General features: G+C 37.5%; 1 protein-coding gene across 3 annotated transcripts in view; it reads right to left on the bottom strand.

The window, feature by feature from the left end:
* The window catches only part of LOC107796656 (ABC transporter C family member 13), a 58648-nt gene that overhangs the window by 13672 nt on the left and 30906 nt on the right, over positions 1 to 14070 (bottom strand). For all 3 annotated transcript variants that reach the window (XR_012708554.1, XM_075251471.1, XM_075251470.1), the window contains exons 18-28: positions 12895 to 12936; positions 12724 to 12810; positions 11653 to 11808; positions 11441 to 11572; positions 10784 to 10884; positions 9890 to 9953; positions 9348 to 9605; positions 3586 to 3655; positions 2802 to 2862; positions 2002 to 2089; positions 667 to 785 (exon numbers count right to left, since the gene is read on the bottom strand). Coding sequence is in view for 2 of the 3 variants with exons in the window: in XM_075251471.1 (XP_075107572.1) it covers positions 667 to 785; positions 2002 to 2089; positions 2802 to 2862; positions 3586 to 3655; positions 9348 to 9605; positions 9890 to 9953; positions 10784 to 10884; positions 11441 to 11572; positions 11653 to 11808; positions 12724 to 12810; positions 12895 to 12936 (1178 nt within the window). In the remaining variant the exon portion in view is untranslated. The remainder of the gene's footprint in view (positions 1 to 666; positions 786 to 2001; positions 2090 to 2801; positions 2863 to 3585; positions 3656 to 9347; positions 9606 to 9889; positions 9954 to 10783; positions 10885 to 11440; positions 11573 to 11652; positions 11809 to 12723; positions 12811 to 12894; positions 12937 to 14070) is intronic.

Raw genomic sequence — 14070 nt, forward strand, 5'->3', positions numbered from 1 at the left:
TTGCCAGTGACTGTTTCTTAAGTTAGGGCCTTTTATCCTTGTAGTTTCTAGAATCCCCAAGGATGGTGACTGTTAACCAAATATCAAAAAGAGACACACACAAATGGTAGGTCATATAAAAGATTACAATTAGAAAATTATTCAAAGGAAACCATAACATTAATTCAAAGAAACATAATTCGCATTGCCATGTCGAGCTGAGCAGAATTAAGTGTCAAAGTCAAACATATGTTGGAAATTTCTCATAAAAATGGAAATTTTGGTGCATGTCACAAAGTATGCTGCCTTCACAATAAGGATGATGCTAATTTCCATCTACCTAATGATGTTAAATTGGGAAAAATATAATTCATTTAGAAGCAGCCACTACTGCATGAATGAAATCTTAAAAATATAATTCATTTAGAAGCAGCCACTACTGCATGAATGAAATCTTAAAAATATAATTCATTTAGAAGCAGCCACTACTGCATGAATGAAATCTTAATTCAGATCTCTCAAACACCGATCACAAAAAGATTATTAAGTAAAAGGAAGGTATATTCTTCGTCTTCATTTTGGATATCCTATTTATTTATTTTTTTTTTTTGGGGGGGGGGGGGAGGGTTGAGACATGGGCCAACCAATTACATTATTACTAATCCTCTCGAGACAGAAAATACTGACCTCCATATATCATGAAAACTATTACACAGGTTCGCAACTCGATCAGCATCCACGGACATAAATGTCTGAATTTCTCCTTCAGAAAATTTTGATCTCTCGGCCAAACTAACAGAAAGACACTTGAAAAGAAAAATGGCAATGTTAGTCACTAATATCAAGTAGTATGTAAAACTTTCACTTAGAGTTGAAGTTTGAAAACTTAGCACGCCCCTTTAGGCTTTAAAAAGTGGTAGACACATGGACACGACTTTACAAGATTGATATATCACTTTTCCCTATGACCATTATACATGATAAATGAAAAAGATAAATAACAAGGTACTCAACCCTCAGGGGTTGGCCTGGTGACAAAATGGTACTAGGCCCTCCTAGCTTTAGGCTTTGAAAACTGGTAGACAACCTTTACATGGAACAAAAATAACCAATTTATTATTTTTTTCTCTTAGTAGTCACTATAGACAACAACCATTAGTATAGAAATAACACTCAATTCATTGCGAATCATACTCTACTATCTAAAACCAAAGAGCTCAAAACTCCTAATGTACTTGCTCTTTAACCAAACAAAAGATGGGTGTCAATGTTCTCATTTTAGGAAGAACGTTTCAAGTTTGATAATACCCAGATGGAGGTAATCTGAATAAAAACAACGATATGCAGGGAGAAAACGTTAACAATAACATTAAAAATTGAATTAGAAAATAAATGGAAACACTTCACACCTTGGAATAAACAAATCAAAGACTTCCAATTTTAGGCTTTTAAAAGACAAAAATCATTCAGTTGAGAACAACAACCCAGTGAAATCCCACAAGTGGGGTCTGGGGAGTGTAGTGTGTACGCAGACCTTAACCCTACCTATTATTCAGTTGAGAACATAGGAAAATAATACTGTAACGTTTATCAGTTAGAAGAGGCATTTCTACAACTTCTTCAAACTTAAAAGAGCTAAGACCTAGTCCTGAAAGAACAAGATTTATGCTCGTTTCATTAGAAAGTAATGACAATAAACACCCTCCTCATGTGACAAGAAAGAAGCACCTGGCATTGCCCCAAACTTAAAGAGGCTAGTTAAATGCCACTTTACCATCTAAATGGCCTGGCATTTCCCCAAATTCAAAGAGACTAGTTAAATGCCACTTTAACATCTACATGGTCTAGTTAGAATTATTGATGATACAAATTACAAAATGAATATATTCAGATAAGAAGATAAATAGTATGAAATAAAGCTGCAACATGAATCCAGTATGACGCAGTTGTAATGTGGCTATAGAACAGATTGTTCAGGGTAATAAAGGACCTTATAATGGAACATTGTTAATAAAGATTCACCTTTTGGTAAATAAGACTCATGATACTGGATCTTAGCTTGAGCTTGAGCTTTGAAAGATGAAAAGTATATTGTGTATCAAGGAACGATCTGCAGCATTGCAGAGAAAACTTCTAAGACTTAGACAATATGTCATAAATCAGAGACCAATAATAACTTACAGCTTAAGTTATACAACTAAAAAGGTCAGACAAATGCGAGAAAGACATCTAGTATGCCAGCTAGCATGAGAACTATCCCAAATATGGATAACCCAGGTTGTAAGCTTACCACAATGAGAAAACATTCCCAAGAGAGAAAACGTGAGACGGGCAGAACTCCAATCCACTTCCCACTTTCCAATACAGAATTATTGCAAAACTCAAGTTTAAAAAGTAAAAATACAAAGAAATTCTAATGAGGGTTGGAGATACAGAGATGGTGAGTAAATGTCCTATTCTCAGAAAATGTTGATAAGAGCAAATTTTTAAGTAAAAGTCTAGTATCTATCCAAGACTCAAGTTTGGCCAAACCATGGAAGTCATCTCTAAGACGCACTAAAAATTGAGAGGTTATATATGTAGATTATAACAACTTAATAACATGATCTAACTTGAAATCCCATATGCGGATAAACGAGAACCTAGAATTCACACAATTTTCTCTTCTTTTTTGTGTGTATGTGCAAGACAACATTGAGTGTTCTATCAGTAACATACAAAGTTCACCAATAACACCATATAGTTTGACAAGAACTTGAAAGAAGCTGAAACACGTCATAACTTAAAATTAAAGAATTCCAGGAACGGAAAGTAATAGTTACTTCAAGACAGAAGAAAGGCCCAAGGATAGTGCAAGAATATAGCCATCATAGTCTCTTGAACCTGTTGATAAAGAGTACAAAAGAGTACGAACACCAGTCACAAAGGGTTATTCAACCATAAGAATGTTATAAAAGATCCAATTAACAGTCATGAAGACATCTGGCACACTTGTCAAATAAGTAGTTAATTGATCTACCCTAAAATGAGTTTGATGATATACAACATTAAAGCTAAACATTGCCGATAACACCGTTAAACTGGAAAGAGCATTTATCTGCATATTCATGGAATGTAGACCATAATAAATGATGACAATGAGACCACTTTACATTGAAGATACTACACTCCTTGTAAAGGAAAAGAAAGAAAATATCTTCAACTAAAAATCTACACTCTAATGATTGATGGAGAGAAAACATCCACAATGAAAATCCAAAAGCGTACACGCAGCAACTGAATGTGAACAAGAGTGATGATTCTGAAAATTTTACCACCACACGTACTAATATCAGGTTAGAATTAATTTTATGGAGGCACAATGTTGATTGACAAGAGAATCATTCAGAAAGCTTCCGAGTGCACACGTCTAAAACGAAGGTTATAATTAACTCTAGGAGAGCATTAATTTTTATGCCAGCTGAAAAGCAAAGAAAAACAACTGTCTTGCAAATATCAAAGGCTCCAAAAACAAGATAGAAATATCAGTTTTCCAGAGAAAGTATGAATTAAATTCATTCGATTCAGAATGGATACTGGAAAAATGAAATAATTGTATGTGAAAACCTTGCTGAAGAAAGCGGATCAACTTATTGAGTAGCAATGGACCCGCAAAACCGAGACAGTCATTAAGCACCTACAAAATGGAGAAATGTTACTTACAACTTTTGAATCTATTAGTAATATTTAACAAGATAGGTATAAACAAATTCAGCACTTTATTTATCAATAAAGAATGCGTCATCAAATTCATATGTTGGTCTTGAGATCTAAGTAGTCCCTATATTTTAAAGAAAATTTCTATATAATGCCACGTAAAGAAAACACCAAAAAGTTGTGGTATGTGTTAGTTTACAGCATGTATATAGTGTAGTATTGTCCCACATTGGTAGAGGAGTAGTATGTCCTTGTATAGTATAGCTATAAATAAGGACCTCTTGGATTGTATTGTTCATCTAATATCAATAACATATTTTCTCCAGTGCCTTCTCACATGGTATCAGAGCAATTGTAAGAGACTTATCGCTGTGCATAAATTCCAGCGATTCTGGGAAAGAGAACAGTACTTTTTTAAAGTTGTTTTCTATCTGCTTCATTTTTGTCAGTGTTGTGCAAAATCCAACACTAACACAAGAGTCGTCACTGTCCGGCGACCAAACCCCAGTAAAAAGCTCCGGTAGCAGCCTCCTCACGCGCCACCAGAAGCTCACGCGCGTGAGCTCACTCGCCGGCGCGTACGACCACTTCCGGCCATTTTTTGAAAATCTTCCTACAGAACAGTTGGGTCGCCTGGTAATTACGATCCTACCCCTACTGTTTTCATTTCATTCCGACAACTTTGAGTTTTTTCCGGCAGCTACAGTACTATTCCCACAGCTACAGTAGATTCCGGCAGCTACAGTATTTCAGTATTCTGTTTCTGTGTTTCCGTACTCTATTTCAACGGATTACAGTTGATTCTTTCTCTTATTTGGTAATAATTTGCAACAATGTCTTTGGGATTTGATGCTTTTGGGTCTAGAAACATGAGTTCTGGAAGCTCTAGTGCTATTATTACTTCAGAACCTTTAATGGGAGGTTCAAACTACTTAGCTTGGGCTTCATCTGTCGAGTTGTGGTGTAGAGATCAAGATGTTCAAGATCATCAAATCAAACAGTCTAGTGATGGAGATGAAAAGGCAATAGCACTTTGGGCAAAAATCGATGCTCAGTTATGTAGCATCTTGTGGCGATCTATTGATTCCAAGTTGATGCCCTTGTTTCGTCCATTCCAGACATGTTATTTGGGTTGGGCAAAGGCACGCACCTTATACACTAATGACATATCTCGCTTCTATGATGTGATATCGCGGATGACAAACTTAAAGAAGCAGGAATTGGATATGTCTACTTACTTGGGTCAAGTACAAGCAGTCATGGAGGAATTTGAGAAGTTAATGCCAGTTTCTGCTAGTGTGGAAAAACAACAAGAGTAACGACAGAAGATGTTTCTCGTTCTTACCCTCGCTGGACTTCCTAATGATCTTGATTTAGTACGCGACCAGATTTTGGCTAGTCCGACTGTCCCGACAGTTGATGAATTATTCTCTCGATTACTCCGCCATGCTGCAGCACCAAGTCCACCAGTGATCTCATCACAGATACTTGATTCCTCTGTTCTTGCATCCCAGACAATGGATGTTCGGGCATCTCAAACTATGGAGCATAGATGAGGAGGAGGTCGTTTTGGAAGATCTAGACCCAAGTGTTCTTATTGTCACAAACTTGGACACACTCGTGAAATGTGCTATTCCTTACATGGTCGTCCACCCAAAAATGCTTACATTGCTCAGACCGAGACTCCGGGTAACCAGAGATTTTCTTTATCTAAAGAAGAATATAATGAGCTCATTCAGTATCGAGCAAGTAAGCAGACATCTCCACAAGTAGCCTCAGTTGCTCAGACTGATACTTCTGTCACTGGTAATTCTTTTGTTTGTGTTTCCCAGTCTAGCACTCTTGGCCCATGGGTTATGGACTCAGGCGCTTCTGATCACATCTCTGGTAATATATCACTTTTGTCAAATATTGTATATTCACAGTCTCTTCCCACTGTTACTTTAGCCAATGGATGTCAAACAAAGGCAAAAGGAGTTGGACAAGCTAATCTCTTGTCTTCTATCACCCTAGATTCCATTCTTTATGTCTCTGGCTGTCCTTTTAGTCTTGCATCTATTAGTCGTTTGACTCGTGCCCTCCATTGTGTTATATATTTTATTGACGATTCTTTTATTATGCAGGACCGCAGTACGGGACAGACAATTGGTACAGGACGTGAATCAAAAGGCCTTTACTACCTTAACTCACTCAGTCCTTCCACAACATGTCTAGTTACAGATCCTCCAGATCTAATCCACAGACGTTTAGGACATCCGAGTTTATTCAAACTTCAGAAGATGGTGCCTAGTTTATCTAGTTTGTCTACATTAGATTGTGAGTCGTGTCAACTTGGGAAACATACCCGAGCCTCCTTTTCGCGTAGTGTTGAGAGTCATGCAGAGTCTGTCTTCTCCTTACTTCATTCTGATATATGGGGTCCTAGTAGAGTCAGTTCATCCTTGGGATTTCGTTATTTTGTTAGTTTCATTGATGATTATTCAAGATGTACTTGGCTTTTCTTAATGAAAGATTGTTCTGAGTTATTTTCTATATTCCAGAGTTTCTGTGCTGAAATCAAATACCAATTTGGTGTTTCTATTCGCATTTTTCGCAGTGATAATGCCTTAGAATATTTATCTTCTCAATTTCAGCAGTTTATGACTTCTCAAGGAATTATTCATCAGACATCTTGTCCTTATACCCCTCAACAAAACGGGGTTGCTGAGAGAAAGAATAGGCACCTTATTGAGACTGCTCGCACACTTCTAATTGAATCTCGTGTTCCGTTGCGTTTTTGGGGCAATGCAGTTCTCACAGCTTGTTATTTGATTAATCGGATGCCTTCATCTCCCATCAAGAATCAGATTCCGCATTCAATATTGTTTCCCCAGTCACCCTTATACTCTCTTCCACCTCGTGTTTTTGGGAGCACGTGTTTTGTTCATAACTTAGCCCCTGGGAAGATAAGTTAGCTCCTCGTGCTCTCAAGTGTGTCTTCCTTGGTTATTCTCGTGTTCAGAAGGGATATCGTTGTTATTCTCCAGATCTTCGTAGGTACCTTATGTCAGCTGACGTCACATTTTTTGGGTCTAAACCTTTCTTTACTTCTGCTGACCACCATGATATATCTGAGGTCTTACCTATACCGACCTTTGAGGAGTTTACTATAGCTACTCCTCCACCTTCGACCACAGAGGTTTCATCCATACCAACCGTTGAGGAGTTTAGTGTTGTTCCCCCTAGTTCCCCAGCCACAGGAACACCGCTCTTGACTTATCATCGTCGTTTGCGTCCTCTATCAGGCCCAACTGGTCCTCGTCCTGCACCTGACCCTGCTCCTGCTGCGAACCCTGCTCCTAGTAGACCGATTGCACTTCAGAAAGGTATACGGACCACACTTAACCCTAATCCTCATTATGTCGGTTTGAGCTATCATCGTCTGTCATCTCCCCATTATACTTTTATATCTTCTTTGTCCTCGGTTTCCATCCCTAAGTCTACAGGTGAAGCGTTGTCTCATCCAGGATGGCGACAGGCTATGAGTGACGAGATATCTGCTTTACATACAAGTGGTACTTGGGAGCTTGTTCCTCTTCCCTCAGATAAATCTATTGTTGGTTGTCGTTGGGTTTATGCAGTCAAAGTTGGTCCCGATGGACAGATTGATCGACTTAAGGCCTATCTTGTTGCCAAATAATATACTCAGATATTTGGGCTCGATTACAGTAATACCTTCTCTCACGTGGCTAAAGTGGCTTCAGTCCGCCTTTTTCTATCCATGGTTGCGGTTCGTCATTGGCCTCTCTATCAGCTGGACATTAAAAATGTCTTTCTTCATGGTGATCTTGAGGATGAGGTTTATATGGAGCAACCACCTGGTTTTGTTGCTCAGGGGGAGTCTCGTGGCCTTGTATGTCGCTTGCGTCGGTCACTTTATGGTCTAAAGCAGTCTCATCGAGCCTGGTTTGGTAAGTTCAGCACGGTTATCCAGGAGTTTGGCATGACTCGTAGTGAAGCTGATCACTCTGTGTTTTATCGGCACTCTACTTCAAGTCTCTATATTTATCTGGTAGTCTATGTTGATGATATTGTTATTACTGGCAATGATCAGGATGGTATTACCAATCTGAAGCAGCATCTCTTCCAGCACTTCCAAACTACGGATCTAGGCAGATTGAAGTACTTTCTAGGTATTGAAGTTGCTCAATCTAGCTCAGGTATTGTTATTTCTCAAAGAAAATATGCTTTAGACATTCTTGAGGAAACGGGGATGATAGGTTGCAGACCTATTGACACTCCGATGGATCCGAATTCTAAACTTATGCCAGGACAGGGGGAACCGCTTAGCGATCCTGCAAGCTATAGGCGGTTGGTTGGAAAATTAAATTATCTCACAGTGACTAGACCCGACATTTCTTATCCTGTGAGTGTTGTAAGTCAGTTTATGAATTCTCCCAGTGACATTCATTGGGATGCAGTTGTCCGCATTATTCGATATATAAAATCGGCTCCAGGCAAAGGGTTACTCTTTGAGGATCGAGGCCATGAGCAGATCATTGGATACTCAGATGTTGATTGGGCAGGATCACCTTCTGATAGACGTTCTACGTCTGGATATTGTGTTTTAGTAGGAGGAAATTTGGTGTCCTGGAAGAGCAAGAAACATAATGTAGTTGCTCGGTCTAGTACAGAAGCAGAATATCGAGCAATGGCTATGGCAACATGTGAGCTAGTCTGGACCAAACAATTGCTCAAGGAGTTGAAATTTGGTGAAATCAGTCGGATGGAACTTGTGTGCGATAATCAAGCTGCCCTTCATATTGCATCAAATCCGGTGTTCCATGAGAGAACTAAACACATTGAGATTGATTGTCACTTCGTCAGAGAAAAGATACTTTCAGGAGAGATTGCTACAAAGTTTGTGAGGTCGAATGATCAACTTGCAGATATTTTCATCAAGTCTCTCACTGGTCCTCGTATTGGTTATATATGTAACAAGCTCGGTACATATGATTTGTATGCACCGGCTTGAGGGGGAGTGTTAGTTTACAGCATGTATATAGTATAGTATTGTCCCACATTGGTAGAGGAGTAGTATGTCCTTGTATAGTATAGCTATAAATAAGGACCTCTTGGATTGTATTGTTCATCTAATATCAATAACATATTTTCTCCCGTGCCTTCCCACGGTATGCAATATGAAAAGTTAGTCACCTAAAATCAGACAGAACTTTCGACAGTTACCAGCTTGCATTATACAAAATCATTGCACCTTTTAAAATTCTTGGCCATCGTGCTTAGCACGAAATGTGGTCAAAGAGTAATATAGCTGAAATTTTCACTACCGTCTACCCCTGCAGAAAACATAATTAAGAATAATAGTCTCTACTATATCTCTCTATAAATCAAGTTTCTGGTGTAATAAATGCATAATTTGGGATTTATCTGGTCATAACTAAAAAGGAAAAAGAAAGAGAAAACTAAGAAAGTTGATAACAGAGAACAGAAACAGACACGGGGAAGCATTAAGTTGAGATATTGCAACATCAAATCAATGTATATGAATCCAATATTATAGTCACAACTCTCATCACTGTGATTATCAAAGAAGCATCAGCTTGCTGACATGGACACATTGGTTCTTCTCTATTTTTCCAAGACTAACGTAAAGCAGTCACAAAACATATTACCTTCAGAAGACCAAGACGGAAATATGGCCATCCATATGCATGACAAATTGCTTTGATTAATGAAGGACGGGAATATTCATTTCTTTCTTGAGCTTTCCAGCAATTTAACAGCAAAGTGTGGCAGGATGAAGGATCCATATCAATGGGTAGCTCAAGCAAATCTTCAAAGTCAAGCTGCCTTTTGACTCCGCATTCCATTACAGGTTTGATAGATTTGAATCCTATCAGATCCCAGCAGTTGCATATAATTCCCTTTGACTAATATCCCAATGAAACCCATTGTCTCAAGATTAGGATAAACAGTGGAAACAAGAACAGAAAGTAAAAATGTTATAGGCAACCAAAGTTTGCATGCAAAGTAAAAAAGTAGACAGGTTCAGCACATAAAGAAAGTACTGTAGTTATAAGAAGAACTAGTGCTTTCTGACATCACCAAAGTGGTGAAACAGGTCTCAGTTGTTTTCACGTTACAACAATCCCATGATGGAATTCAATAAATAACATGAGATATCTCATATGATGAATGGAGAAGATATACATACCACTCCTCCGGAGCTACCTTGACCAGTGTCCATTTTACTTGGCAGAAGCAATTCCTCCGTGGAACTGTTTATTTCATGCGATTAATGAATTATAGATGAACTTTTAGTTATGCAATCAGTGTTCAATCAACATAATTGAAGTTTCAAACTCTTACAAATTATTGCCAGCTCATATTTTCACATGGAGCCTATATAATAAAAAATAACTAGATATAATTATAAATCCTGGTAGATAAATAGGCAAAAACTTCTATGCATCTGCATGGAAAATCCAACACAATGTAGGTAAATAGAAAGGAAAAACGTTATTGCAGGATATTTATTGTGTATATATTAACTGGTCCATGATCTCATGGACCGGGAGGTCACGGGTTCGAGCCGTGGAAACAGCCTCTTGCAGAAATGCAGGGTAAGGTTGCGTACAATAGACCCTTGTGGTCTGGCCCTTCCCTGGACCCCGCGCATAGCGGGAGCTTAGTGCACCGGGCTGCCCTTTTAATATATTAAAATTTAGAAAGTTCAGAGAGCCAAAGCAACAGTCATTCAAGTGATTATATGACTATCAACATTCTAATGTTTAACATATTAATTGCTGGTTGAATAACCAGAATCTTGACACAAACAAAATGAACTTAAGCAAGGTGATAGAGGATAAATACTGTGTTTTATGATTCCATTATGCATTATAAATAACAGGAAGCCATTCCAAAATAAACAGCCCTATCCCTACCGGGATGATATTCTTTTTTGTTTGACTTTTCATCTGTCAAGTAACCTCTAATCTTTCTATAGATGTTCAATGCGATTAACTCAACTGCACTAGGAAGACTCAAGACAGCTGGATCTTTGTATCAATACAATTACATAATGCCAAAAACAAAAAGAGGAAGTTACCTTCTACTCTGAGGCCGTGCTGTAGTTCTGATAATATTAATCAAAACTGCAAAAATCACATCTAATAAAGCACTGCAGCTTTCTTTAAGACATAGTAGAACCTGAAACGGCAAAATTATAGTAGACTCTTTCAATATTCGGTGGTCAGCAGAATCTAGGTGATAAATGTGTGCATCGGAACAAGCATCAAGAGTTGATCATGAACAATTGTTCAAGAGCAATAAAGCCTACTCAACAGATACTTTCTCTCACATAAGATGATGGTTCATAGACCTTAGGGTGTATATCCATGAAAACCAAAAAGCTTCAAAAGCTAACACTTTCCGCTTTTCGTTTCACCTTTACTGCAGAGAATCTAATAATCTGCTTTGGCATTAGAGTCAACATTTTGAGCAGATGCCCACAACAACAACAGTATCTCAACAAATACATGAACTGAAATAAAGTAATAAACAGTATCTCAATGCATTCCTCAAGAATAAAAGAATATCACCTAATTCTGAGGTGCAACAAGATCCAGATTGTTTACTTGTAGGAGCAATTTTAAAAATGAATTGAGATGCATTTAACAACAGAAACAAGTATTCCTCGGAGAAAGTAAATTTCATAGATCCAACATATTCACCATCTTAAATTCCAGTAAATTAAAAGGCATACCTGAAGTGAAGAAAAATCCCTTTGTAAATGGGGTACCAAAAGAAGAAATTTCAACATCCACCAAACGCATATGATAGGGTTGCAGCAAATGACATAGCAGTGCCCACACTTAAGGACCAGCAGAATAGTGGCCTGTAAAGGTATAATGCCTGATTAAAAATGGAAGCCGCTGCTAACAAATACATAATTTGGTACAAAAGTGCAAAGCTCACCCATACTGAGAATTGTGAGAATCTGAAGAGCCATTCATGATATGGTTCAGGAAAACTGTCAAGCATTTTCTTGATTATCACAATCATGTCAAAGAGTCCCATGCTTGCACCCAATGCAGGTAGAAGATGCAAGGAAACCTTTACTAGTCGGGGTACCTATTTAATTCCTGTAACTATTAGTCCATGAAGCACCTCATGAAGGAAAACATTAATCCAACTATGTAAGTGAAGCCTCCATGGAAATAATTTGCATGATTACGAGTTAGAAAGAGAAGTTAGTTAGGTAGAGGAATGAGAAACATGAAACAAGGCATTTCATATCTACGACAGAAAAGAGTAATCATAATAAATAAGGACATGCTATTTTGTCTTCTTTAAGTATATCAAACTCCACAAACACCAAGAAAGAGCATCCAAAGTACAATTGTCTAAAACAAAAAGGTAGCACGAAACCCTCAGTCTTAAAATCACAGAAGATAAATAACATGAAGAGATAAAAGACATGAACACTTCCGGAGCCATGTTTTCATCTCTATATATCCTTCTTATGTGCCAAAATCCTATGTGATTTCCCCCATTAGAAACTTGTTGAGAACTACAATTACCAAGCCACATGACAACAATGATTGGGCAAAAAACATTGTTAAACTTTTTCTTGCACAACGCACCAATGCCTGATAAATTCATTATTTCCTGTTAATTATCATCAGGGGAAGCAACAATGAACATTATCTAATAGGTAAAAGCAACTACGTATGGTTGATAAGATGCATTTTAAATTAAGTGCATGCTTCCCAAAATGCAGATCATGCCAAATGAAATCTACTTTCCTAAATGGAATGGTTGCACTTATTATATAATCAATGGTAGGAGTCTTACTTTTACACAAAAGGATAATCCATTCCTCACTTTTAAGCATTAATACATGGTTTAAATTCCAAATCAGAAACTATACAGAGGCAATGCCTTTCTTCTTTTTGAAAAAAAAGGAAATGTGTAGTAAAAATTTAATAACCAATTTAAGCAGATTGGTAAAAGGAAACAACTCCTTGCAATGAAGACGCAACATACCCTTTTTCCATCTTTGACACTCCTTTTACCTGCTCTAATAGCAACAACAAGGACAATAGTCACGATATTAGCTCCAAAACCTAAAACTGTGAATATGGTTAAGGTAATAAACAATAATTGCAATTTGTATAACTTTCTTAGCATAAAAGAACAAAAATAAATTTAAGGATATAAGTTGCTGAAACACTGTGAAACTCCGTTGCTATCCCATACCTGACCACCCAGAAATAAAAACAGAGTTTGTCCATTAGAATCACAACAACAACAAAAACATAAGGTTTAATGGTAGCAAGATATAAAGCATGGTGTACCCCATCATCAATCAAGAAAGCTCCATACTACGATTTTTCGCACTCATCAAACACAAAAGGACAAACTTAATAAAAAAAAGAGGGGAAAAAACAAGAAAGTGATAAAGAAAAACATGAGTAGGGGAAGGGGTTTCACAGCTGAACGGATGATCAGATTCCTAAGGGAATTTTGATAATGCAGTCAAGTTTTACCAAAAGTACTGAACTCTAAGAATGGAAAAATGAAATCTAAACTCTAAGGATGAGCAGCTAACAATCAAGCAATCTAAATTGGAATATCAATGATTTCTTCATTCCTCACGTTTACTATTGTACCCGCACTTCATTCTTTCAAAAAATTTTATACTTCCTAAAGAGTCAAGCATGCCCCTGTCTCTGTCTTTAAGGCTATAGTAATCAGAGTCCAAAATAATCGAGGAGGTATATCACGAGTTGGAAGCAAAGTGGGTGAATATCTATCTACTCTACTTAGAATCTTGAGTTCTTGAAAACAAAATCTGTCATAAAATTTCAAGAAAAGAGCAGTTTTCTAATGCATAAACTGGACTATAAATAAAAGATAGAAGAAAGAAAGATGCTTGGCAAGGAGAAATGATCAAAAAAGTAAATTATAGTGAAATCAGAAGAAACTTGTGTTATGGACGAGGAAAAAGAAAAAAGGAAACATACATATGGAGAGTCAGAGCAGACGCGCTTCATCAACTCCATATAGAAACCTTTGCTTTCAAATTGAGGAGAGGAATTGGAAAGCAAATGGAGTAGTGCATGGATGGCAACATATACACAAGGGAGTTGGCGAACTTTACTGGGTATTATGTTATGCGGGTCGGGTTTATGGATCATTTTGCCCCATTCATTTGCAACTTTGCTCGTTGCTTTCCACATGCCCCTGCGTCTGCATGTGTGCTTTCTTCTCTTTCTACTTTTACTACTTTTTTTCCGCCTCATTTTCCTTTTAACTGGCTGCTGCTTTTTTTTTAAAGCTTTATGGGTATGGGCTTTAAAGCTGAAGAGGCTTTAAATCCAATAGACTTTA

This window comes from Nicotiana tabacum, chromosome 4, assembly GCF_000715075.1.
Source record: "Nicotiana tabacum cultivar K326 chromosome 4, ASM71507v2, whole genome shotgun sequence".
NCBI lineage: Eukaryota > Viridiplantae > Streptophyta > Magnoliopsida > Solanales > Solanaceae > Nicotiana > Nicotiana tabacum.